Source organism: Pelecanus crispus, chromosome 1, assembly GCF_030463565.1.
Source record: "Pelecanus crispus isolate bPelCri1 chromosome 1, bPelCri1.pri, whole genome shotgun sequence".
Lineage (NCBI taxonomy): Eukaryota > Metazoa > Chordata > Aves > Pelecaniformes > Pelecanidae > Pelecanus > Pelecanus crispus.
This window is the reverse complement of record NC_134643.1, coordinates 7535739-7562177: the sequence shown is the minus strand read 5'-3', so window position 1 is coordinate 7562177 and position 26439 is coordinate 7535739. Positions and strand designations below refer to the sequence as shown.

Sequence of the window (26439 nt, the reverse complement as noted above, 5' to 3'; positions counted from 1 at the left end):
GGCATCTTCGTGCTGCAAGAGCAGCAGGCAGTTAATACGCCAAAATGGCCTAGCAAGGGGCTGTGCTCAGTGTGGCTAAGTAAGGCAAAAAAACCTCCCTGGGGACCAATGCTAGTCTGCCCCAGTGGAAAAAATTCCTTCCTGACCCCAGCCCAGGGCACCCGTGGCATCTTTGTGCTGAAAAAGAAGCATCTAATTGCTGCAAGAGCAGCAGGTGGGAACTTCTCCAAAATGGCCCAGAGGAGCCCTGGCAAGGGGCTCTGCTCAGTGCTGCAGAGGAAGGCAAAAAACCCCCGGAGACCAGTGCCAATCTGCCCCGGGGGAAAAAAATTCCTTACTGACTGCAGACCCAGGGCTCCAGTGGTGTCTTGGTGCTGCAAGGGCAGCAGGCGGGAACTTATCCAAAATGGCCCACAGGAGCCCTGCAAGGGGCTGTGCTCAGTGCTGCAGAGGAAGGCAAAAAACCCCCGGAGACCAGTGCCAATCTGCCCCGGGGGAAAAAAATTCCTTCCTGACCCAGAGCTGGCGATCGGCTGTTCCCTGAGCATGTGAGCACGACCTGCCCCCGGCCCCGCGGGGTGGCCATACCTGCCAGGGATGCCGCCGCTGCCCGATGCCTGCCCTCCCACAACCCGTGAGCCATCGCAGGGGCTCCCGAGAGCGGCAAGAAGTCCCCGGCCTGATCGACCTTGGGGGCGAGAATCCTGGCCGTGCCTGGCAGGACACCAGTGGGTGCTCCAGAGCACTGGGGGAAGGCGTGGACACGGATCCCCCTTGCAGCACCTTTGCAGCCCGTTCCTTAGGGGCTCCGGCTCCGCAGGGGACGAGGGCGGCGAGCTCCGCAGTGCTCCTCAAGCACCGAGTGCCGATTCCCAGGGTCTTGGCAAGCCACCAAGCCGACCTCTGCCACCGTTATCCAGCTGAAAAGACCTGACAGCCTCGGACATCTCCAGGTATTTGTGGCACTTCTCAACTCCCCGGGAGCTTGCCTCCATTCCCCCAAGGAAGGATGAAGCAGGATTTCCATCCAGCAGATATAACTTTGAACGTAGTCCTGCCGGGAGCTGGGATTGCAGCAGAGAACCTCCAGCAGCCTCGACCAGCCTCGAGTCCTCCCCCCTCAGCCCCTCCAATTGCTCCCACAGGCCCCTCAGAGATGTCCTCCCCCCTCAGCCCCTCCAATTGCTCCCACAGGCCCCTCAGAGATGTCCTCCCCCCTCAGCCCCTCCAATTGCTCCCACAGGCCCCTCAGAGATGTCCTCCCCCACGCCGTGCTCTGTCCCGAAGGCGCAGCCGGGCAGGCTGGCGGTGGGGCACGGGAGGGCGCCCATTTCACCCTGCCCGGCCACGGTGACACTGCAGGGTGGTGGCACTGTGACATGGGGGTGGCGGGGCCCCTCGTGTCACAGTGGAGGGCCACACAGGAGGAAGGCCTTTGGGGGGCTGGCCCCGGGGCGGTCCCTGTACCCAGGGTCAGGGACTGACCCTGCCCTCGGCGGCCATGGCCTGGGCACGGCTGGGACAGCCTGCTGGCCTCCCTCCCCGCGACCCTGCACAGCAGGCTCCCGGCTCCCCCACGGCAGGGCCGAGAGTCAGGTCACAGCCAGGGCCAGGGGCTTCTCCTGCGGCACCACAGGCAGCTCGTTAGCTGGGGGCGGCGCCGCCTGCGCGCTCAGCCCGGAGTCCTGCGGAGCCCCTTCCCCCAGCACCTCGGGAGACCCCTTCAGCGCAGGCCTTGGGCACTCCTGCGAGCCACGCTCCCTCCCCAGGGCTCCTGTGGGCAGCGGGTGTCATCCATCTCGCTGTGACAACAAGTCCTTGCAGTTATCTCCTGCTCATCCTGTTGATAAAGTGCAGTGGCTGGACCAGGGAGGGGAAACACCCTGTCCCGCCTCACACCTCTGCAGAGCCAGCTTCCCGAGCTTCCCGAGCCACGGCCATGGCCTAGGCTTCTGCAGGAGAGGGCAGCCAGTGCCTCTGGCACGAGGAGGGCTGCCACGCTTCAGTGCAACACTTCAAGCGACAGATCGCAGCACGTGCTGCTGCATTGAAGCTTCATGCGTTGCCCAGCTGAGACCTTGGTCCTTGGGAAGAAAAGCCAGCCTGAGAAGGCAGGCCAGCCCCTTTGCCGACTGCCACCTTGCACCGAGCCGCAAAGATGGCGTCAGGCTTGTTTTCACGGGGGCTCCCTGTTGTCCCCATTGCATAAACACCATCTGGAGTTCTCCGGGACAGAGAAGTTGTGGGGATGTCTCCTTGTTTCCCTCTCTACTCCCCCACAAGCTGCCAGTGGCACAGGAGGGGAGCATCTCAGGGCAGAGCTGGGAGCATGGAGGAGAAAGGGGGGCGAGTATGTGATGTGCAGCAGGGCTTTGCCCACCCCCCGGTGCACCTCAGCAGACCTGGATGGAAGAAATGAGGGCGTGTGGGGCACCAGGTGCTGGAGGCAGCTCTTGGTGCATTCCCAAACCCAGGACACAAGCGGTAGCTTGCTGCCGCAACAGCAGCAGGCAGTAACTTGGAAAAGGCAGCCTGAGAAGGCGGGCCAGCCCCTTTGCCGACTGTGCTGGTTTTGGCTGGGATAGAGTTAATTTTCTTCACAGTAGCTAGTATGGGGCTATGGTTTGGATTTGTGCTGAAAGCAGCGTTGATAACGCAGGGATGTTTCAGTCACTGCTGAGCAGTGCTTGCACAGAGCCGAGGCCTTTTCTGCCTCTCACCCCACCCCAGCAGCGAGCAGGCTGGGGGCACAAGGAGCTGGGAGGGGACACAGCTGGGACAGCTGACCCCAACTGACCCAAGGGGTATCCCACACCATATGATGTCATGCTCAGCATATAAAGCTGGGGGAAGAAGAAGGAAGGGGGGGATGTTTGGAATGATGGCGTTTGTCTTCCCAAGTCACCGTTACGCATGATGGAGCCCTGCTTTCCTGGAGATGGCTGAACACCTGCCTGCCAGTGGGAAGTAGTGAATGAATTCCTTGTTTTGCTTTGCTTGTGTGTGCAGCTTTTGCTTTACCTATTAAACTGTCTTTATCTCAGCCCATGAGTTTTCTCACTTTTCTGATTCTCTCCCCCATCCCACCAGGGGGGAGCGAGCGAGCAGCTGTGTGGTGCTTAGTTGCTGGCTGGGGTTAAACCATGACACTGACTTCTACCTTGCACTGGACTTCAAAGGTGGTACGATAGCCAAGTTGTTCCTTCTGGGATTGGAGCCTATCATCCACTGAAGTTAGAAAAACATGTTTCATGACTGCAGTAGTTTTCTCTAAGCTTTTTGAGTTCACAGCTGTCCTCCATCTCTGGGGTGCCCCTTGGAAAAGTCCGTCTGGGATTGCACCATCTCTCCTGTGAGAAAAGGCAAAGAGAGCTGGGACTGTTTCACCTAGAGAAGACAAGGTTCATGGGGGATCTCATCAATGTATATAACTATGGCAAGTTGAGTATTAGTCAACAGCGTGCACTGGCAGCCAAAAGGGCCAACTGTGTCTTGGGGTGCGTCAAGTACAGCATAGCTAGCTGATTGAGGGGGTGATTGTCCCACTCTACACTGTTTTGGGTGCCTCAATACAAGAAGGACATCAAACTATTAGAGTGTGTCCAGAGGAGGTGAATGGACCAAGATGGAGAAAGGTCTCAAGGGCAAGACGTACAAGGAGCAGCTGAGGTCAGTTGGTTTTTCAGCTTGTAGAAGGCTGAGGGGTGACCTCATCGCAGTCTACAACTTCCTCAAGGGGGGCAGCGGAGGGGGAGATGCTGATCTCCTCTCTCTGGTGACCAGCGACAGGACACGAGGAAATGCAATGAAGCTGCGTTAGGGGAAGTTCAGGTTGGACATTAGGAAAAGGTTCTTCACTGAGGGGGTGGTCAGTCACTGGAACAGGCTCCCCAGGGAAGTGGTCACGGCGCCAAGCCTGTCAGAGCTCAAGGAGTGTCTGGACGATGCTTGTGGTCATATGGTTTACTGTTAGTCCTGTGAGGAGCAGGGAGTTGGACTCAACGATCCTTATGGGTCCCTTCCAACTTCAGATACTCATAGAATCATTTACATTGGAAAAGAACCTTAAGATCATCAAGTCCAAGTATTAACCTAACACTGCCAAGCCCACCACTAAACCATGTCCCTAAGCACCACATCTACACATCTTTTAAATACCTGCAGGGATGGTGACTCAGCCGCTTCCCTGGGCAGCCTCTTCCAGTGCTTGACAACTCTTTCGGTAAGAAATCTTTATCCTAATGTCCAATCTAAACCTCCCCTGGCACAACTTGAGGCCGTTTCCTCTTGTCCTGTTTCTTGTTACTTGGGAGAAGAGATTGACACCCACCTCACTACAACCTCCTTTCAGGGAGTTGTAGAGAGCGATAAGGTCTCCCCTCAGCCTCCTCTTCTCCAGGCTAAACAACCCCAGTTCCCTCAGCCGCTCCTCATAAGGCCTGTGCTCCAGACCCTTCACCAGCTTCATTGCCCTTCTCTGGACACACTCCAGCACCTCAATGTCTTTCTTGCAGTGAGGGGCCCAAAACTGGACACAGTATTCCAGGTGCGGCCTCACCAGTGCCAAGTACAGGGGAACAATCACCTCCCTGCTCCTGCTGGCCACACAATTCCTGATACAAGCCAGGATGCTGTTGGCCTTCTTGGCCACCTGGGCACACTGCTGGCTCATGTTCAGCCAGCTGTCAACCAGCACCCCCAGGTCCTTTTCGGCCAGGCAGCTTTCCAGCCACTCTTCCCCAAGCCTGTAGCGCTGCATGGGGTTGTTGTGACCCAAGTGCAGGACCCGGCACTTGGCCTTGTTGAACCTCATACAGTTGGCCTTGGCCCATCGATCTGGCCTGTCCAGATCCCTCTTCAGAGCCTCTCTACCCTCAATCATATTCTACAATCCCACGATTCAATCTTTGGCTGCTCTCCAATGACCGACGTATTTCTTGCAATACTGTGCCTAAAGTGACACATCACAGTACACCATCCCCACTCAAACAAAATAATCTCTCTCCTTTCTTCCATCCCTCTCTCCTGCTAGCCCAGAATGACACCTGCTTTCTTCCTCCCCCAACAGCTTATTATCACCTTGCATTTAATGGTCTCTACTGTAACTTATCCACTCCCACTGTACTGCTGCTCTGCCAGCTCTTTCCCCATTTTGTACTTGAATGTCTGATTTCTTCTTCTAACTACAGCACTTTGCACTCGCCTTTATCAAATTTCTTCTTGATATTTCAGACCATTTTTCCTGCATATTATGGCCATTTCAAATTCTGATAAAGCCCTGGAAAGTGCCTGCGTGTATTCTCAAGTCAGTGACAACCAACCGCAGATTTTTATACAGGCTATTTATTTCACCGCTCCAGCCATTAATGAAGTTATGGAAAAATACAGGCCCTACAATAAAATGTATAACGGTCTCACTCAAAATACCCTCGCTGGCTACATACTAATAGGTATTCCAAGTGCAATTTTTCTGCTACGTTGTGATAATTTAGCTCGTTTCCTTCTTTGCTTGTAAAAAGGATAGAGTGAGGCAAAGAAAACATTAAATGCATCAGTTTTCTCTGAATCATCCATCATTTTTTCTCCATCCCCTCATCTTTTCACACTTAATCATGTGCCTTGCCTTCCAATTTCTGCAGTTTCATTTTGATTGATCCTTACAAGTCCTTGCTATGCCATTTTTCCTTTCATTAGGAGATTGCTTCTGGGCCATCAAAAAAGCACCTCTCTTCACTTATCCCACCCATCATTTCCCAAACGGACCCAGGCATCAATACCCACACTTACCAAAACTGCCTTTTGGAGTCCTTATTCTGCTTCTCTCATCTCCCTGCTTTCTCAAGAGCACCAAATGCCAACTCCACAGCTACCTTCACCTGAGTTACCTCTGACTTTAAAATTTTTAAGCACTTCTAATAAGCCTGTCTGTAATCCAGAACAGCCAACTCTAGAGTAACACCCTGTAACTTCTGAAATACAAACTGTCCTCTGGAAAAAGAAAATCCACTCTTTGTCTTTTCAAGTCTTCCCATGTTACTTTCCCAACAGATACCCAAGTAGCAAATACCTCCCATTTCCACGAGACTTCATAATTTAGGGCTATGGGTGGATGAAAAGCTGAACATGAGCTGACAATGTGCATTTGCAGCCCAGAAAGCCAACCGTACCCTGGGCTGCACCACAAGAAGCATGGCTAGCAGGTCGAGGGAGGGGATTCTGCCCCTCTACTCTGCTCTGGTGAGACCTCACCTGCAGCACTGTGTCCAGCTCTGGAGCTCTCAGCACAGGAGAGACATGGACCTGTTGGAGCAGGTCCAGAGGAGGGCCGTGGAACAGATCTGAGGGCTGGAGCACCTCTCCTATGAGGAAAGGCTGAGAGAATTGCGATTGTTCAGCCTGGAGAAGAGAAGGCTGCAGGGAGACCTTATTACGACCTTTCAATAAAGGAGGCTTATAGGAAAGATGGAGAGAGACTTTTTACCAAGGCCTGTAGTGACAGGAGAAGAGGCAACATTTTTAATCTGAAAGAGGGTCAGTTACATTGACATTAAAGAAGAAATTTTTCATTATGAAGTTGGTGACACAGAGGAACAGGTTGCCTAGAGAAATTGTGTATGCCCCATCATTGGAAGTGTTCAAGGTCAGGTTGGACAGTGCTCTGATCAACCTGATCTAGTTGAAGATGTCCTTGCCCATGGCAGGGGAGTTGGACTAGATGGTCTTTAAAGGTTCCTTCCATCCCAAACCATTCTACAATTCCCAAGCTTTGGAAATATGGACACTGTTGATGTTCAGCATCATGCCTCCGGCCCTTCCTGAACCACAGGTGTGTCTGTTCCAGTGCTGCAGTTTATCTCCCAAAGTCTCTGCAATGCCCATCAATCATTTGTGACATATAGTGACATTGAGTTCATCGTGTGTATTCCTCATACTGGTGTACAGATGTTTTAGCCTAACATGTTGCTTCGTTCTCTCTCTTGCCTCTTACAGTCCCAGCTCCAGTGAATGCATTTACATCAATGAAGTGCAACAGTCTGTCAGGACATAGAGTTTCATAGGAGAAGCTCAGACAGAACCCAAAATTTCAAGCCCATCCACCATCTGGATTTGAGCCCTAAAGACTAGAAATAACAAGTATTGATTGTTTTCTTTCTCTTGGCTAGAAATGCTGTTTAGGAGTCACAAATCTCTCCTGCAAGTTTCTTTGTAACTAGCATGCTTCCATGGAGAAACATTCTGAGAAGTCAACATTTTTGACCGACCAGCCAACCAACCTTTCCCTACAGCCTGCCAAAACACATCATTGGAAGAAGCGTGGTCAGCTATTAAGAGGCCTTTACAGCAGTCAAAACACTCTCAGTACCCAGGGACTACATTGCTATAATCGCTTGCACACAGAAATATAGCAGGTCTCGCACCCCCCAAAAAACGCCACTCTTACTGTAATGCCGATACCTATATTACTATAAAACTCTGTAATCAGACGTTATTGCTTAAGGGCTCCGTACCTCTGAGAAAGCTTCAGGTCTGCACAACATACCCCAGTTAGGGTAACAAGTGTTATTTTAATTCGATATAATTTCAGGATGACCACAAGTTGGAGACTTTCTCTTTATCGAGGTCATCAAATTAAAACAGAAATAAAGACACTGTTAATTCAACATCCAGGCAAACTTTTGTTAGGGCAGATTTATTAAGCCTCTAAATACCAGCATTACCAAGTATCCATCATGAATCAAAAGCACTATGGTCTGTTTCTGTATTACACTTTAAGGCCCATCTTCTCTCTTAGCCAAAGATACATATTTTAGTTCAATATTATTTCTTGAAGTGATACACTTGCTATCCAAACACAACCTGAATTGTATACTCTTGGCCTCTAAGGTTGAAATTATTTACCACTCTGATTTGCCTATATAAACTCACTGACAGATACCCCACAGTCTTCTCCAGCTATTCGACACTTCAGATTTGGGACAGTTTGTGAAACCTAAACTAACTCGGTCATGCGCAAAGGTACCAGGAGTATTTTTACACAGGTTTGTGCCACACTATTACCCATCTCCACACTACCACTGATCTATTTTGGAATCCTTTCATCTGGCAATACTCTCTTGAAAGCTTGAAACCATGACAGTTAGTCTAAGGGTCTATATTGCTTAAATGGGCATCTGAACTGCATCTCACCGAGGACCTTTTGTCCAGCCAGCACTGCACCCTGGACATCAGCAACAGGGGAGTGCGTAAGAATGAGATACATGAAATTTCTATTCAGTTGAGATTTTTACAAGCCATACGCTGTGACCAGAATCCAAGAAGTGGTATTCATTTTACTGAGACTCAGAGCTGGCTATTATTCCCATAATTTTAGGGTTTTTTTTTTTTTCAGATACTATAGAGCACCACTCAAAAACATCTAAGGAGGGAAAAGTGGACAGAGAAAGGTTTTAAAATTCGGATCAGTATTATCCATGCTGCTACGTACTGTAATCTTAACATTCACTCAAATATTAGATTAGTGGGTTAGGAAAGATGTGGACAACACTGGAAAAAGAAGAGTCAAAGGAGTACAAACCGAATGGACAGTCTGCAGCCTAGTACAGGAGCATTATTCCAAATCCTGAACTAAGATGGTACATGTTAGTAACTACTACTTACAGGGTTACTGGAATCCTGATCCCCACTATTCATCTGGGAGATTAAATACCACAAGCATTGGCTGTGAAACAATGAACACTTTTCTTTGGCGCTCCTGGCAGAGCTCAATCCAAGAACTGAGCCTCACTACCCTTGAGCCATTAGACATAGCCAGACTTCTTAAGAGTTTGGCAAGCATATGATCTGTATTAAACGACTGCATGCTACCTCCCTCTAGAACTTCTCATGTTTGTCATCTAGGTGACATTACAAGTATCTTTATATAACATTTTAAGCATATAACTAAGAATATACAGTATATAGTTAGCCCTTACTCAGAAAATGGCGATCATATCATTGAATCACATGAATAAGGACCTGGACAATTGGAATTTTGTATTTTAAAACTTCTGTATGATGGCTAGAGGCAGAAACTGATTTTATGATGACCTGAAATAGAAGTGTCATATACTGTTCAGTTTAAAACTGATCTGAAGCATTTTTAAAGTATCAACATTAGCTTCCTCACCTCCCCAAGAGAAGTATGTTTCTTAATTATCCTCGCAGATCAAAAGGTCACATGGGATGAAAATTCTTTTAGAAGAGGAATCTTTAATCTAGCAGACAAAAAAAAAATCAACACCTGGTTACCTGGAGTTGGAGAAAGAAGCAAAGTAAATATAAAGTATGTATTTAAATTGTAAGGGTATGATATTTTGGGGAATCTGATTATGTAGGACAGATTTTTATAGTGGGGACTCTTTCTGCATCAGGACCTGAACATGGGACTAGTATTTTTTGCTCTGCTACCTTTTATGGTTCTTCATTAAGGCTAAGCCCAGAGGAAGTGGTATCAGTTCCTGCAACTCTGAAATGAAGTTAGTTATCAGTGTTTGATAGCTTGGCTGAGCAGCCCATTAATTCAGATTGGTCATCTGTTAGCAAATCATAGGGGAGAAAAAAGAACTTTGAATTCACTTGTCACTAGCATACAACTATAAAGAGAAGTCTTCGAGTATGTTGAACAGCTGTTGAAACTGATAAGGGACGGAGGGGTAAGCTGTGCCAGAGGGCACTGGGTAGGAGACAGGAGCGGTGCAGCATGTTGTTATGGTGGTCCTTCAACTAGAGGACCAGCACAGGCTAGCAACAAGCAAAGCCATTTAGGGAGCCACGTGCTGGGCCGGTGTCCAATTCCACTGCGATTTGTCCTAGAAGAGCTCAATTATAAATGCAGAGCACCCACAGAAGACTGCAGCTCTTGCAAACATATAAAAGCTGCCAGAAGTCTAAGAGTTCTGCACCCATTATGGTCAGTTCATTTGGGCACTTGGGGATGCCATTTTCAGGATAAATAATGAAGTCAAGAAGCAAAGGACTGTTAAAAGGCTACTGCTCCAGCCTACTCACCTAAAGGGACACTTGAGGGTGCATAGGGTGCCATCAAACTGGTCCCAACACTGTGTATGTTCTGGTGAATATCCAGCACAGAAAGCTGTGATAAGGGTAAATTAATTAATGGAGCCCACAAAAAAGATGCAGGAAACTATCTTACAGCTTTAAACCAAGAATCGGTATTTTTTAAAGACAATACTCTGTAGTTCAGAAATGTTTATGAATCTGCTGGGAATTCCAGGCTGTTATGTGCAAAGGAAGTGTGGTTAGATCATCACAATAATTTAAGTTATGGCTAGAAACTTTAAAAGGAAAGCTTTGTTGATTTTTTACATTTTGAAGTTCCTACCTGATTCAGAGACATTTATATTCAAATAATCCTTCCAATAAGAGTGAGGAAAAACTCATCGAAAGTCCTGCAGTATGGCAGGATCAGGTATAGCCCAGCCCTGAGTCAACAATCACCTAATTTGTGTACAAAGAGCTATTGAGAAGGAGATTGCATCGCTTCAAGTGTAGGGCAGATCCTGTACTCTCAGACTCCAGGAGCTTTAATCGGTGATGTTTCATCACTGTATTTGGTAGAACTGGATTTTTAATCTGCATAATCTTTAACTACAGCAAGTATTCATTCAAAACTGAAGCTAAATAAAGACAGTTAAGTAATAATTTAACATCTAAGCTCAGAGTTAACACCTAAGAATAGATTGTAACCAAGCACCGTATCAATTTGACAGCAAAAGCAAGACAAAGAAATATGAACAGCTTTATATACATACACAAAGTGTCACATCACTGGTTTGAAAGAGGAATCAATTTCCAGGGGCTATGAGCACCTCCAAATGTCCTTTCATTTCAACAGGAATTGTGCACACTGTTCACGAATTACTGATGCCATGCAAACAGCTATATCCAAGTGAGTCTGAAATTGTCCCCTCCCCCACCCAACAGACAATAACAAGAGCTTCTGTTTCCCCAAATTTAGCCAAGCTTCCTTTTACACAAAGAACATGAAGAAGTACCAAATTAATACAGAATTTTAAGAGCTGAAAGAGTAATCATTTTCTTAAGAAACTGAGAGATGTGATACAAAAGAAACAAGACTGAATCCACATATAACATTACAGGTTGATGTTATGTTTAACTATTTATATTAAAGCCACAGCTGACGTCTGGTATGTAACGATGTAAAAAAATAAGTTTCAAGAAAGCATCACTACGAAAATGAAATGAAACTTGGCAAAGTTTAACAAATTTCATAGCTTTAGCTGCTGTGAAAATATTATTTTACTTGACATGCATTCAGAATTTGAAATTCCTGAAATGCAAAATTTTCAAACCTTAAGTAGTCTCCTATAGCTACAGCTGGTCTCCGAAATGAAGTATTAGCCCTCATAACAAAGAAAAATAAAATCCCTTCTCCACTTTCTTTGTCTTTTCTTTTTTTACATAAAGGATGAGAAGTGCTCCCAAAACAAAGTCAATTTACAATTTTAAAAGGTTCCTACAGAAAAAAACATACATTCCTTTCTTTCCTTGTGCCTATATTTTAAGCAAGACTGTGCCTAAATTCAGAGAATGCTTGATGTTTTAACTGCACAAGGATTAAATGTTGTCATATTTATCACTGAAGAGTCCAATGGCATACTTCAATGGCATCAATCTTCACATTATGAGATGGGAAAGCAGTTGTTCAGTTGCACTCGGATTGTTGCTTGCTTGCACCATGATATAATTGCATTTAACCTGGAATCCAGTGAGAACTCACCCTGACCGTTCATGTTTCCCTGAAAAGCTTTTCTACACTTTCATATAAACCAACAGACACACAGGTGAACAGCTCTTCGGTTCTTTCATTGACTATAAAAAGCAGGCTTTCTTTAAATCGATAGCTTAATAGTTATGATAAATATAGCTTTTGCCACATTTCTTGCTTGTAATTCAATGTAATGCTTCTTGATGCCTCAGTCATCATCTTGCTGATTTCTTTTCTGTCAACGGAACAGGAGAGTTCATAACGTTAGGACACAATTATCTGAAGTAAGAGCACTAATAAATCATGACAAGTGTTTCCAGGTACAATGGGTATTAGACAACAATTGCAGTTCTAAGCCATTTTTTGAATGGTAAGAGATAATGTTTCTAAGCAAATGGAACAGAGCAATATCAACCCTCTCCCCCACCCCAAACTATAGGATTTTATTTCCAGGAAAGAACAAGATTTGCCCTGTACATTAACCAAAAGAATATACAAGAACCAGAAAACATGATGACGGTGGCAGAAGTCAGTGGTCAAGATGAAGGCAACCTGCCCTCCCTTCCCTAGCTTACAAAGATGTCATGTTTTCATGTCACTATTCATCAAAGGAACAAAGAAATTGTATTGAAAAAGGAACAAGTGTTTAAGGTTTTTTCCTAATATACTTATCTTCTAATTTTTAAAGAAGTTCTTAAAAGCATTAGCTTCAGCCATTCAATAAATAGATTTCCATTTATATTACATTTGTATTTACATTTACATAAGAAAGAAAACAGCTAGGTCTTTCAGTAAGATTTATCAAACTACATTTATTGCTTCCTGTAAAGATAAAATTAATTAACTGAAGTGAGATCAGTATGAAAGCTTGCTCTTCATCACTTTGAAAAAAAAAAAAAAAGAAAATCAACCCAACAATACATTGTATGATGGCTTCACACATTACTTTTTCTGTAATTATGTAACCCATGTTAATTAGAAAAGCACAATTCCAGGCACTTTGATGTTGCTATTTCAAAGACGGAAGGTCAGATTTTTTTTTTTCATTACTTCTTACCAGTTTAAGAAAGTCAATTAGTTTGTGAACATCCTCTCCTGTAGAAAGGTCCACAAAATCTTTTGGCAGTCGGTAACTCAGGTATGGACTAGGCTGGACAGTAACTTTACTGTTCGTACAACGGAAAACTGGATAGTCCTTTGGAAAAGAATGGATAAGACAAGAACAGGGTACGTGAATAAAGCTAGCAATGTTTCTTGAACTCCTCGATGAAATTGTCTGAGTCACTTTCGCAATGAGTTTATTTGGCATACATTCAACTAAACCTGCGCTTTCTGAAAATTGTAGTTTTCTTATGAAAAACTTTGCCCACTTAAGAACAAAAGTTAAAATGTTCATAACAGTCAAATAAAGGCATTAATTCCCTCACTTTAAAGTTTCTACAATGTATCAATTACTAATGCATTTAATATACATATGCTTATAACAGTGCTGTAATAATGGAGCTATAAGGAACTTCGGTCAGCAGTAGCTACACAAATATGTGGATAAAGAAAATCTTTATGATAGAATCCCTGAACTTGCCTTCACTAGTTCCTTGTTTAAACTCATGTTTGCAAATATAACCTTACTGAAATTATGATCTAAGCTTTCCAACCAATTTACTTACTGAAGGGAAAAAAAACCCTCTACAAAATACCCCAAAATACCTCTAAATGCTCAACTGTAGTAACAGGTTTTGGGTAACGATGTAATTTTCAGTTCAACACACTGACATACAACATAATTGCCCACTGTATAAGTGGGCAATAAGCAGCTTCATTTTAAAGACAGAAGTTCAGTAACTTCACACCAGATTCTGTGATCGGATGTAAGCTGAAGCATGAAGACAAGTCATTCTGCTTTTCATCCAGGCTTACACTAGAGAAAACAGTGTAAAGCATCTGGCACTGAGAAAAAGAAATCCTCAAAACAAAATTCAGGTGTCCCATGGAATTGGGAGTGTGTTTTAACAAAGGAGACAAAGCTTTAGCAGGAAGATTCATTGAATGGGTTGTCATACAGCAATAGCCACACGGTGAGACTAAGAGAAAATGACATGAATGATAGCCTGCAGAGTGGTGTATTTCCCTTTCAATGTGTTATGAAAATGGCAACAGAACTAAAGCAAAGCTCAAATGTTAAAATCAGCTCAATAAAGCATGTCATTTCAGTTACCTCTAATGCAGTTTAACAGCTAGAAAATAAAGAAAAGCCCACACTATCTGACTAGCCGCCTCTCCTCAGACAACTACCAAGTGTTTCCCAAGATCAAGTAACATGCTACTTTATATCTTCTATCCAGCTGTCCAAGGACTCGTTAAGATGTGAGGACTCAGTCTCAAGCATGCAGTGAGAAAAAAGCTGGAGTACAAATAAATGAAGACTATTCCTCCCTCTCTGTATTAACGGGAAGTTATTTGTTTTTTTATGGAGGCAATACAGCTTGGAAGAGGAATAGAAAAGCCCTCCTCTGCAAGTCAAGGGAGTTCAACCAGGGGACAAGGCTTCCCTGAGGGTATTCGATATGAGCAAAAGACAGAAGTCAAGCTTCTTTTTGCCTCCCCCCAAACATAAATCTGGAGCTCTGGGAAACTGTATAACATATATCAGGAACAAAGGAGAACTTAAAGTGATTAAACAGAAAAGTAACAGATTTTAAGAGAAAATGAAAAAAGCGCATCAAAACTGCATAAAAGCAAGTTTCAAGGCATCTTCTTCACAACGTGGTCAAAGCTGCAATATGGGCTTGTACTGTTTGAATTAAAAATTCCCTTGCAGGCATCTAAAACTAGCACGTGATGCTTGTTGAGATTAACTACAGTCTAATAAAGTAGATTCTACTTACAAAGAGTTTACGTTTCATAAGCTAAGGACATCCATTTACTTCAATGGGATTTGCATCACAATTTGATAAGAAAAGGGGGGAAAGAGGGGGAAAGAGGGGGAAAGAGGGGGAAAGAGGGGGAAAGAGGGGGAAAGAGGGGGAAAGAGGGGGAAAGAGGGGGAAAGAGGGGGAAAGAGGGGGAAAGAGGGGGAAAGAGGGGGAAAGAGGGGGAAAGAGGGGGAAAGAGGGGGAAAGAGGGGGAAAGAGGGGGAAAGAGGGGGAAAGAGGGGGAAAGAGGGGGAAAGAGGGGGAAAGAGGGGGAAAGAGGGGGAAAGAGGGGGAAAGAGGGGGAAAGAGGGGGAAAGAGAGGCCATAATGCCTATTGGATTTGTTAGCCAGCCTCCCTCACCACAGGGCTGTACCTGTTCTGTTGCTTCCCCTTCACCCTGGTCTTCTTTCAAGTTTTTCCCAGAGGTCAACTCTTCCCACGTAAACAGCAGGGAGTCTGTTACTTCACCAAACGGGTTAAAATCTATTAACCAAATCTTACCCTGCAATGGAATAATAGAAGAATTAAAACAAGCCACAGAATTGAAACAAAAAAAGGGAAAAAAAAAATCAGAATACACATATACTTTTATTACTGTAGTATGCTTGGTCTTTAGATAAAAAGATGTCAGAATTAAAATCACCTGGTTTTAAGCACTTAAAATATCCTAACATCCTTTACATTAGACACAGTTTTAAAACACAGTAAGCTATGACTTACTGATTTAATTTATTTTTTTTAAACAAGGTCAGACAGAGCTCAAATAAACTGAATTCAGTTCTATGCAAGGTGCTTCCAGATGAGACCACAGAAGTTGTGTCTAATCGCGATGGTCCTCCAAGATGCCCAGACAGCATGAACATGGAATGGGGTGGGGGGTGGTGGTGGGGAACAACCCCCAGAAAACCCAAAAATCCACAAAAAACCCCACCCAAACAGGGATTTTGCTTTCTATATAAGTTTGCTTTCTATATAAGCTTTCTTATAAGTCTATAAGAATTGCTTTTTTGGTCTCAGAAGGGACTCCGAAAATACAGAGCAGGGTCTGCAAAATGCTAGTGAAGATCGTGAAAGCTGAAAGGTGCTGCACAGATATAGATAAATAAAGAATAACTTAAAGGCATTTTTAATATAGCCATTACTAGCAGTCTGGGCTAGTTTCTCCTGCCTCATCTTTAATGTATTTGTATTCCAAGCAGTTCTGGTACTATGTACTACACCATGCCTGTTTTACAAGTGAAAAAATTAAAGCAGAGAGACTAACATGACTTATTAAAGGTAACAGAGACGTCTGCAGAGGAGCAAGAAGCAGTTTGCGTTCCTTGAGCCATCTCAAGATACAACCCCCAGCACAGGGCCATCTTTTCTTACCCAAGAAAGTGTCATCTATTCTAATAAAGCAAAGCATTATAATAAATTATAATGAAATATGAATACTAGTAGTAAGAATTTGCAAAACAAGTATTACATCTGGAAGAAGTCAGATCTATCAAGTATGGAAAGAAAAAGGGGGTTTATTGTGTTTATTAAAGATCAACTGGAATTGGAAACCAAACCTGAAGACTGCACAGCTACTAAAAACTTATTTTGCTTTCCCTTTCTTTCCCTCATTCCTGAAGGATCTTTTTTTCTTTAAAAGATCCTTCCTATCTTGATACAAACAGCAAGTATCTTCAATGATTTACACTACAGCCATCTGGTTTCTAACTTACAAAGACGCTTTTGAAGCCTTCAGTCATAGAGTAACATGGAGACTTACTCTCCCACCCACACTACCTAAGCCACCCCCCACAGGCACTAACGCACTTTAGAATAGGAAACGCGTGGAAACTCGTGCAACAGAGAACAGAAATGCTCTGGCTGGTCTGTTATCATCCACAGCGAGTTACTCATGCAGGTGTGGGGGGAGTCCCAGCACAGATGAAACCAGTGATATTACTTGTAAACTGGAACTGAGCCAGCACCCCGGCCAGCGAGTGTGTGGTTGCACACTGGCCTTCACAGGTCTCTTTCTCAGGGCAGATCCATGGGGTACAGATCTCTCAGAGCAAATTTTAAGAAGCCGATGCACCACAACAGCAGTACTGAAACCAGATGGCTACAAAAGAAACTGTGAATTGTGGGGATACGGACCCGAGTCGTTTCTTACTTGTTTCAGAAAGGTGAAGAAGCACAAACCTGCGTGGCTAAGTTGCAACCTCTGCACTAATATGGACACCATCGGTGCAGAGCGAACAGGGGCAAGCTGTGCTATCATTTTCTATCTCTGTTCTTCAAAAGGCAGTCACAAATTCTCACTGTAAGTGATGTTTTACTTTTGCTAATGGGGACATCTTGTTAGCTCCAAGGCAGCAGGAGGAGGAATCTGTAATTTTAGATTCCTTCTATCACACTAGAAAAACAAGCTAATGAACCAATTTAATCAGACAGAAGCAATGGCTGGCGAAGTTCATTCAGCATCTCAGAGAATCTTTCCTTGCATCAGAAATGTTTATACTTAATAAAGGACTTGCTGTGAAAGGCTTTCACAGTGACTGCTCCTCACCCCAAACACACAAAACTCCGCTTTTTCATAGGAACTCAAGATCATTTCTCTAGAAAAGAGGTGTACCTTGGAAAAAACTGAAAATTGGTTTTGAAACTACTGAAAGTGACACCTGGTTTTTGTGAGCACCCAGCAGTATTTCTCCCTCCCTGCAGACAGCAGAACACCATCTACAACACTAACCATTTCCTTGAGATGGTCTTAAATCTGCGCTGAATTTTGATAGCTGCAAGTTGATGAGAAGTGGCAAAACAAACTATAATGAGCCCTGAAAAGGGATATTAAGGGAGTGTATATAACTCTGGGTGAGTAACCAAACTGTCTTAAGATTAAATGCTCTTTCAAGTCTTACACGCAATGTTGTGATTTAAATGTAGTTTCAGATGACTTGCACTGTGCTACTAAAGAGCAGTAGTAAAGCTATTTATCTGCCATCTTCTGGTATTAGTAAACTTTGTCATATGAGAGCAGAGAAATGCACAAGCGAGGAAAGGAAAGTTGCGCACATCTAGAGGGGAAAAAACCGCCAACCTGTATTACATAAGATTTTTTTTCTCATCCTAAAACAGGAACCAATAGATTTACCATATCATGTCAGCTTCATGCTTTGTTTTACTAAAGCATTAAGCAACATGCTGCTGAAAGGAAGTGCCTATGACAAAGACTGTTTAAAGGAAGTTAAAAGATAGATAAAATGCAAACTGAACTGTTACATCTCCCTAACTCCAGCTGCACCTTCGTGCACAGTGACAATGCTCACAAGGCAGAGACACGAGCACTAGTTCGCACGTTAACAAGAGCAGCTGTGAGCCAGCAATGGTCTGGAGCCACTCACTGCATTTCTTTGTCTTACCACTGTGACTTGTGCTGAACATGGTTACAAGTTGTTAACACCTGGGAGATGCAAAGAGCAACAGCAGAGCTGATTCTCAGGCTTGTCAGCTGTCACACAATGATTGTGAACTGCTAACAGCAAAAAAAAAAAAAAAAAAAAAAAAAGTGGATCCAAATGAAAACAGACTACCAGTCCTGCAACACAACCTCTTCAGGACTAGGTCTCCAGATCATCCAGCTTGGAAGACTGTATGGCAGCGTTTCTTCCATAAACGATGACTTGTCTGCACAGTCAGGCACTAGCTCAGATGAGCTCGGTGAAGAGAGTGTAACAGGAAAGGCAGACACATAAAGCTTGCTCTCAGCCACGCCACCACTGCTTCTATGCCACCCTCCAACTCAAGGAGCAGGACCTGTGGCAGCCTACTCTGTACAGTCTCTCAAGTAACTAAAGCAAGCATGGGCAGGGGGTTGCTCTCATTCACAACCCTATCAAAGAAAAAGCTTCTCCAAGCTGAATATTTCAAGTTGAAAGAATTTAAAATAAGCAGACGCTGGACATTTCTCTCATTCTGTAGGTGAGGTTGCTGTGCAACCAGCCTGATGAGGAGCACGGGCTCTGGAAATTAATCACACTCAGCAACACTCAATATTCTTTTGCTGCCTATAACTCACATACAAAGGGAGTGATGAATAATACAGTTGCAAACCACAAAAGCATGTGTGAAAGGAGGAGGATCTGACACACAAAGGGCTATCTGGCAGTCTACAAGACCTGAGGGTAGAAGGCACCAAAAGATATCTACAAACAGATATATTTTATCTTGACAGATGAACACTGCTCATTTGAGATCACACAGGCTGAAACCTTGTACTTAAATAATCTGTCTTCATGCCTCAGCTGTGAGGCAGAGTAGCCAATAGCAGAACCTGGTTCAATACCGAAGCGTTGCTCCTCATTTTGCCTGACAGCATCCTCAAGTCTGACAATCTGAGCCTGGGCAGGTAATTTTCACTACCATTCAGCATGGCTGTTTTTAGCCCACAGCCTGATTTTAGGTACCTATGTTAAAAGTTGTGCTGCGTAACAGTACAATAGCTGTTTTCCACGACACACATTCCTGTTTAGTTTTTGTTTTGCAAACTACAGCATGATTTACTATTACACAATTACAAAATACTTTAGCAACATTCAAAGGCAGAATTGGGCCTTACTACAAATAATCCCAACTCAACTCAAATAAAGACCTTCGCCAATCCCATAACTGTAAACAAGTCAAACAGTGAGACTCATAAATGTATATAGCAAAAGTATATAGCTTTTTGTTTTTTTGCATTTCTGATTTAGGGTTTGGAAAAAATGTAAGCTAAAACAAAGACTTACTTCTCATGCACTAATGTGATTCCCCAAATCAGGTTTTGAGATTTAAGGCTACATAATGCATTTTTGGTTGTGGTTGCTTTTAAAACTGTACACGTGTGCCTTTCAAGCACAATTCATCTGACCTAGTTCTCTCCATTGACACTAGGAGAGGTCAAGGTGACTAACTCCGATATTGGCACCTGAAGTTCAGATGGGACATTTCTCCCCAGTCCGACAGTATCTGGATGTTCAGGGTTCTGATCTGCCGAGCACTCAGAACCACAGCTGGAGCAGTTTGAAAAGAAAAAATTAGCTTCCATCTGTCACAAACTGGGCACACCACACTCATATACTCTTTTGACAACAATCCCTTCGTATCCTAGACTTTCATATATGAAATACAAGTTATTACTTTCCAACCTCACATGGATAATCTGAAGAAATATTAATCATTAGTTTTGATGAGCTCAGATGCTATTAGGGAAAAACATCGGGGGGAGGAGCAGCCCAAGGAATGATTTTATGTAAGAATCCCCCAAGTTTTTTTTAGTGAGCAAAATATCACCCCCACCTTATTTTTTGAAATATCACAGCCATTCTGGCTGAATGTTCAGATACATTTCCGTCAAAAGCACCCAGAGTAAGCACTATGCGGAGGGAACCTTGGCAACAGGTAGTGCTTCGCTAAAACTATTTAGTAATGTTGCATGATATTGATGAAGTACCCATCTTAAAAGAAAACTAAATTGCCTTCAGTAGACTCATAGAACTGTCAGAATTGCAGCCGAAGCCACAGTTACGTGCTTTAAGACAGTAAATACCTTCTCTGGAAGGTATTTACTAAATAATTACATCAGTGGCACAACATATTTACACCCCTAATCCTATTATTCTCCTACTGTGGACAGTGTCTAACATAGGAAAAAGACCTGGGGAACAGAATGAGAACATCAAGTAGGGTTTTGTTGTTTTGGTTCCCCCCCACCCACCCCCCCCAGGACCACTTTTAGGAAGATGAAGCTATTATTTGCTTCATCTCTGTAGCATTTCAGGAAGAGTTTCCACAGAATAAACAATTATATACAACCTATTGTTCACTTACCCTGCTGTCTCTGTACACATCAAAAACAACTGAAAAGGAGAAAAAAAAAAGGTTAATCTTAAAAGATATACAATTTCACAGAAGATGTCTAAATCTGAATAGATACTTGTGTACACAGCACAATCTGCAAAGTCAGTATGTCTAAAGAACTGCAAGCCAGAATTAGGTTCATTTCCAAGAGGGAGCTGAAACATTTCAAGAACTATTAATGCACTGAGAGATCAGCTGCTGGGTTTTTCCATTTAATGCTGGTTTCTTCTGTTAATTTTTCCCCCCCAAAGAAGAACATTTGATAAACTCTTAGCACAGAGAGAAGCTCGTCTTTGACATTACTGCTGTTCCGTTTACAGCCGAACGGAGAAATTTCAAGGAAGGATCAAGACTCCACTGTGCTAGACATTGCACAAACATTTAATATGAGAAGCTTCCTGCTTGAAGGAGATTAGGACTTCAGCAGATAACAAGACTAACAGGTTGTAGGAACAAAGGGGTCAGTGGGCGTGCAGAGGAGGAGGTGGCAGTGAAATGGCTATGTTTAATGTAACCCAGAGCAGAGACAGCACACCTACTGGTTATCAACAACTCTTTCAAACAGACCCTTTGCTACTCAGTGACTGACGCAAAGCTGCCTTGCGTAGCTCTGTTGTTGTCCCTCCCCTTGACTTAATTAAGCATGAATCCTTGCACATGCATCTTTCTATTAGCTTCTGTTCTGTATGGTTAAACAAATCTTTGTCTTTCTACTCAGCTAGGGAAATCGACAGATAAACATTCAGGCATGACTACATGCAGAAGTTGTACCAGTTTAGCAGAAAAAAAGAAAAGCCAGATTTCAAAAAACCTCAGACAAACGCTGTATTGTCACTTCCTGCACTAATAAGGAAGGGAATATTTCAGCTAAGAGATTTCCCAATACATGTGGGATAAACTAAACTCAGGATATGACTGAAGAATACTTGAGCCTCAGCGACTACTCAAGAAGCTGCCTGTCGGTAACAGGGATGTTGATTGATCACATTCACGCATGTAAAGCTACTCAGCAGCTTAATCTAACATTTCATGCAAAGTTGGCTGGGCTAAGGGCAAACCACAACTCAAAAGCACCAAAGCCAGTCACGCAACTGGTTTTGACCATATAGGTTAAAAATCCACGCAGCTTTTTGCACAAGCTCGGTTGCGTCAATTTAAAATGTCACTCCAGAATTAAGTGCTATGATTTTCTTGAGAAGACAAAACCTCAGTGGCTAAGTCATCAATGTGAAGAGGAGGACAGCAACCCTAAATTTCTTCTCCAGCTGTTCAACTGAACTTGTTGCCTGTACTATGTGGTCTCATTAGTCATATTTCATTAATGGAAAACTCGCATCTGAGCTTTATTATAAAATGATGCCTGTCAGCTTAAGGCAAGCCTATGGCAATCATTTAGACTAATGGCATTTAGTGGAATTTACATCCCCATTAAAGCTGATTGCGCATTGGTGACTAGTTTGGGACACTCACAAACACTGAACAGAGAAGAAAACCTGAACTGTTCCCTCTTCTTAGGGACCACCTCAGAGCAGGAGTGTTGTGTGCCAGCGAGACTGTAGTAAAACTTTACCAGCAATTGCTCAAAATGGAGGGTGAGCCAAGGCTTGGCTCTACAGTATCGATACCTCCAGAACACTGTTCGTAGTGGGCTCTTATAAAAGGTATTTAGAAGGTTCTAACACCATTTAGAAGTATTTATAAAGCATTCACCCATCTGTTATCTTACTGCTCTGACTGCAATGCTTCAGCTGCTCTGACTCAACTCTTCCATCTGGAGATGCTACCAGACCAACTGGAAAAAGCAGAGCAAACAGCATCAAAATCCCTAACGAAACAAGAAGTCAGGAAAAAAAGCTATAATACCTTTCCTTTTAAAAGCAAACAAACAAGCAAACCCAGATTTTTATTGTTAACAACACATATGCTACCAGACAGTGAATCAAGGGATATGATGGGGGATGAATGAAAGGTGGTAAAAAAACCAAACAGAAAACATTTTCTGCATGGCACTCCCCTGCAGATGGATAAGTCACCAGTATTTAGTGCCTAAGAACAAAAGGTTAACAAACCTTCATCCCAGAAGGTCACCCTGAAACCTCCTTGTCCCAGATGGTAACTCAGATGGCATAGTTTTACGTCCTTTACATAAGATGACACTTCAGACCTTTCAGTTCACTAGACAGCAGTTTCAGAGCCTAAATCTAGCCATCAATTTCCAAAAATAGTGCCCTGAATTCTTATCTATCAGTTGATCACATACCAGCTAAAATTATGCTGGAACACAGAGGAAAATTAAAAGATCAGAATGTCAGATCTATATGACTGATCTTATTTTAAAACATTAGGTCTATGGACCTATTAAATTAGTATATGGATTTCCAGACTACTAGTCTTCTCCAAGCAGTGGTCCTTGAGAACTTCTCTGGACTGAAATAAAGGAACCCTGCAGAGTCAAATTATTAAGAATTTTAATATAACAGAGACTGGCATTAGAAGGTATCTTTTTCAGAAAGTCAGACAGGACAGATCTATTTGATTGCTTTGGTGGCTCAGCAAAATAATTAACCATATTCAAAACTTACCTAAAGGTTGAGTTTTCAAAGCTTTACAGAAGACAATACAACTGCCAGATAATTCTTATGTTTATGTATTTTACTAAACTGAGGTTTGGTCCACGCCAGACCCAATTTCAATTTCTTCATTGTATTTTTCACCACTACTGATCACCCATCACAACGGAACACTATTCAATTCTCACTAAACCATGTCAGGAAACTATTTCCAATAAAATTTGCAAAGGACTTCACATTTAAAGAACAAGACAATTTACTTGGGCTGCTTAGGTCTATCAAATACCATGGCCTTTATTCAAAAGTCTCAGCAGCTGAACTGCTGTGCATGAATTTTCCAGGAGAAACTATTACAACTTCTTTAAAAGAAATTTACAAATCCTTTTTTTGAGGAATACATCAATAATTTAGCAGCAAACATCTGACAACATCTTTATAAACAACTATCCTTCTTACTACTGAATGCCTTTGTTAAGCATTTCCTACCTCACTTTTCAGGTTTAGAATTTTTCTTAATTAAAAACAAGTATAAAGGGAAACAGCCTTCCAAAAAAAAAAAAAAAAAAGAAAGAGCCATTATGCCTTCTGAAGGGATCTCATTTGTTGCGTTCTCCTGAAAAGCTCCAGCTTATTCCTTCAGGGCTTTTTGGTTGCCAATTTTATAGTCATTCAAAGACTACATTGCTCTGCACGTTCTAGCCACAAGAGCTATAGGTGTCTCCCAAGTTAAAAAGAACCAAGCCCTGTGAAACCAATAGATATGAAGAGAGAGATGCATCTCCACAGACTTAAAATATTGGGGATGCCATCATTTCTTGAGAAGTACCCGTTTTAACATTGATCTCCAGCAGTAAATTGGAATTTAGCACATTGCAACTCAGTGTGCTGTGGAGGAAATAAGCTCGGCTCAGCAACAGCAAGGGGGCAGGAGGACAGGTCTCGTTTCTGTGGAGTTTGCCCTGCAAGCCCTTTCAATTTCAAGCCTCCCAGTACCCTGCAAAAGAACTTCAAAGAGTTCATTTCTGATTTTAAGTCTTTGTAATTATGTGTGCAATAAGTATTTAAAAACCTTCATAAACATCCTCTTTCCCTCCCCCATGCTCCCCTTGCTAACAGAAGCCTTATGATACTTACAGTCTTCATCCAAGAATTTATACTGTATGTGTTTCTTGAAAAATTCCTGTATTGATCTACAGATCTCCTCATGTTGCTTAGAGATATGATCGTAGTATTGAGTGTAGTCCCTCTGTGATACACCTGTCAATAATTTAGTTGATTAGAAAGAGCTTTAGGCACGCAAAAAACCCAACCAGAAAAAATGCAGTTATCAGAGGCATGCATGTTATCTGTATTTCAGAAGATTGGGTTCTCCCAAGTTTCAACCATTAAGAATTACTTACTGTTTGGCTTTATTCTCCAACACCTAGAGCACTTCCATTAGGAATTTTTTCCTTGAAAAGTTCTACCCTACATTTTCTGAACCTCATTTTATATGTACACTCTTTGACTATTTTAAAGTGAATTTCAGGAGGAACCTTTGCATGCACTTAAGTTTCCAGTTCCTGTCTTTTCCTTTCAGTTTTCTTCCCCTTGGTTACTCTGGTCAAAAACCTTTTCTGTTCTGCACATCAGATGTAGGGAGCAGAATTTGGAACCATGAAATGAAAGGGGTAGAGGCCAGGCCTGCACATTAGCAAAGATGATAGAACCTAGTGTACCATAAAGATTCTCATTTAACCCATTTTTTAAGCATGGAATAAAGCATACCTGATTGATAAGGCACTACAGGTGAAACCTTAAATCCTAAAATCAACAAGATGGCATGCAGTCTAGTACCTGATTTCTTCCATTTGCCCCCCCTCGAGGGTTGTCTTTCATATCTGACATAGATAAACTATTCCAGCTACATCACAAGCTCTTAATTTCAGACATTTGTTTGTCTACAATACAATAGTTTAAGTTGACATCAACAGGATTATACACTTGCATGCATCTTAAGTGACAGAAATTCTCATACAGGATGTGTCAACATAAGTCACTGCAATACCCTGCTGGACAAATGTCAAATTAAGACTTGTCCCATCACTACAGAATGAGTAACTCATGCTATTTAGGGAAAGAAAAAGCCAGAATCCCCCAGAAAGATGTATCAATGATGGCAGTTTTCTATTTAACCATATACGAAACACAGAGATTAAGCTTTACTTGAAGACAATGCTGATGACCTCCAAAGATGTGCTCTTTAAAAAAGTTCATATAAAGTTTATGATGTCAGTGGAACTTTGAATTACTACCACTGCAAAGCTTATCTCAGGTCTAAAAACAAAAACCAAGAGATGGTGGCATCTCAGGAGATGCAGATGTGTAACTGGAAAATCATTCACTACACTGTGCAAGCATCTACTCCTCAGTTTGACTGACAGGCTTATTAATTTTAAGAGCATGGGAACATGTTGTGAAAAACTTGGAACTGTCTTCAGGAATGCAGCTGGAGTGCTAGCTAAAAAAACCCTATACTGGTAGATCTACTAGGTTTCAAAACCTAGTAATGAAACGTACAGAGTATTTAATTAGCCCGCGTACAAATGCTTTGAGGTATTTGAAAGTATATATCACTATACATCTATTCTATAATAAATCTACGTTCAAATATTTTAGAGGTTATTACAGTGATGCATATCTCTGGCAGTTGTGGTGTTCCAGCAGCACATAGCAGGACAGGATTCAGCTCTTCCCCCTGCAAAAAGCTATGCGAGTAGCCATTAAGCAATACCAGCTTAATAGAGTATCTCTGCTATTAGCAAGATAAACTCTGTTACAGAGAGCTGTAATAAACCCTGCAATTGGCATGAATGGAGAGAATGGGAAGATGAGCGTAGAAGCACGGGAAGGAACAGCTAAATAAAAGGGCTATGAGAATGGTATGTGTTGACAGCACCTAGATTAGCACATCCCAAAACATCTATCTGCAGCTCCATAGGACACCCAGATCAGGAAACAAAGAACAGGGAGTATGTTCCTAATGATTCACAGAACCAGGACAGGATGGAGTGACAAACTGCTGACAGCTCCTAACAGGTACCAAAAGGCACATCCAAAACAAGCACATAGTCACCATGCTGAGAAGCCGCCAGGAGAAACAATGAGGACTAGATAGCTAATATCCCTTCCCTTCCATATCATCACAAGGAATCCTGGACAGGCCACTTGTATATATGCATCCTGGTGCTTGTGAATATGGATGTGTAAGACAGACAAAATGAGCAAACTTGGTTTTCTTTTAAAGCAAAAAAA

The 26439-nt window shown here is 43.0% G+C and overlaps 1 protein-coding gene across 1 annotated transcript in view; it reads right to left on the bottom strand.

The window, feature by feature from the left end:
- Positions 1 to 10480: 10480 nt before the first annotated feature.
- Positions 10481 to 26439, bottom strand: part of CDC123 (cell division cycle 123) — a 34719-nt gene continuing 18760 nt past the window's right edge. The window contains exons 9-13 of the mRNA XM_075708797.1: positions 24280 to 24402; positions 20546 to 20574; positions 15075 to 15203; positions 12846 to 12983; positions 10481 to 12023 (exon numbers count right to left, since the gene is read on the bottom strand). Of these exons, the coding sequence (XP_075564912.1) occupies positions 11997 to 12023; positions 12846 to 12983; positions 15075 to 15203; positions 20546 to 20574; positions 24280 to 24402 (446 nt within the window). The 3' untranslated portion in view covers positions 10481 to 11996. The remainder of the gene's footprint in view (positions 12024 to 12845; positions 12984 to 15074; positions 15204 to 20545; positions 20575 to 24279; positions 24403 to 26439) is intronic.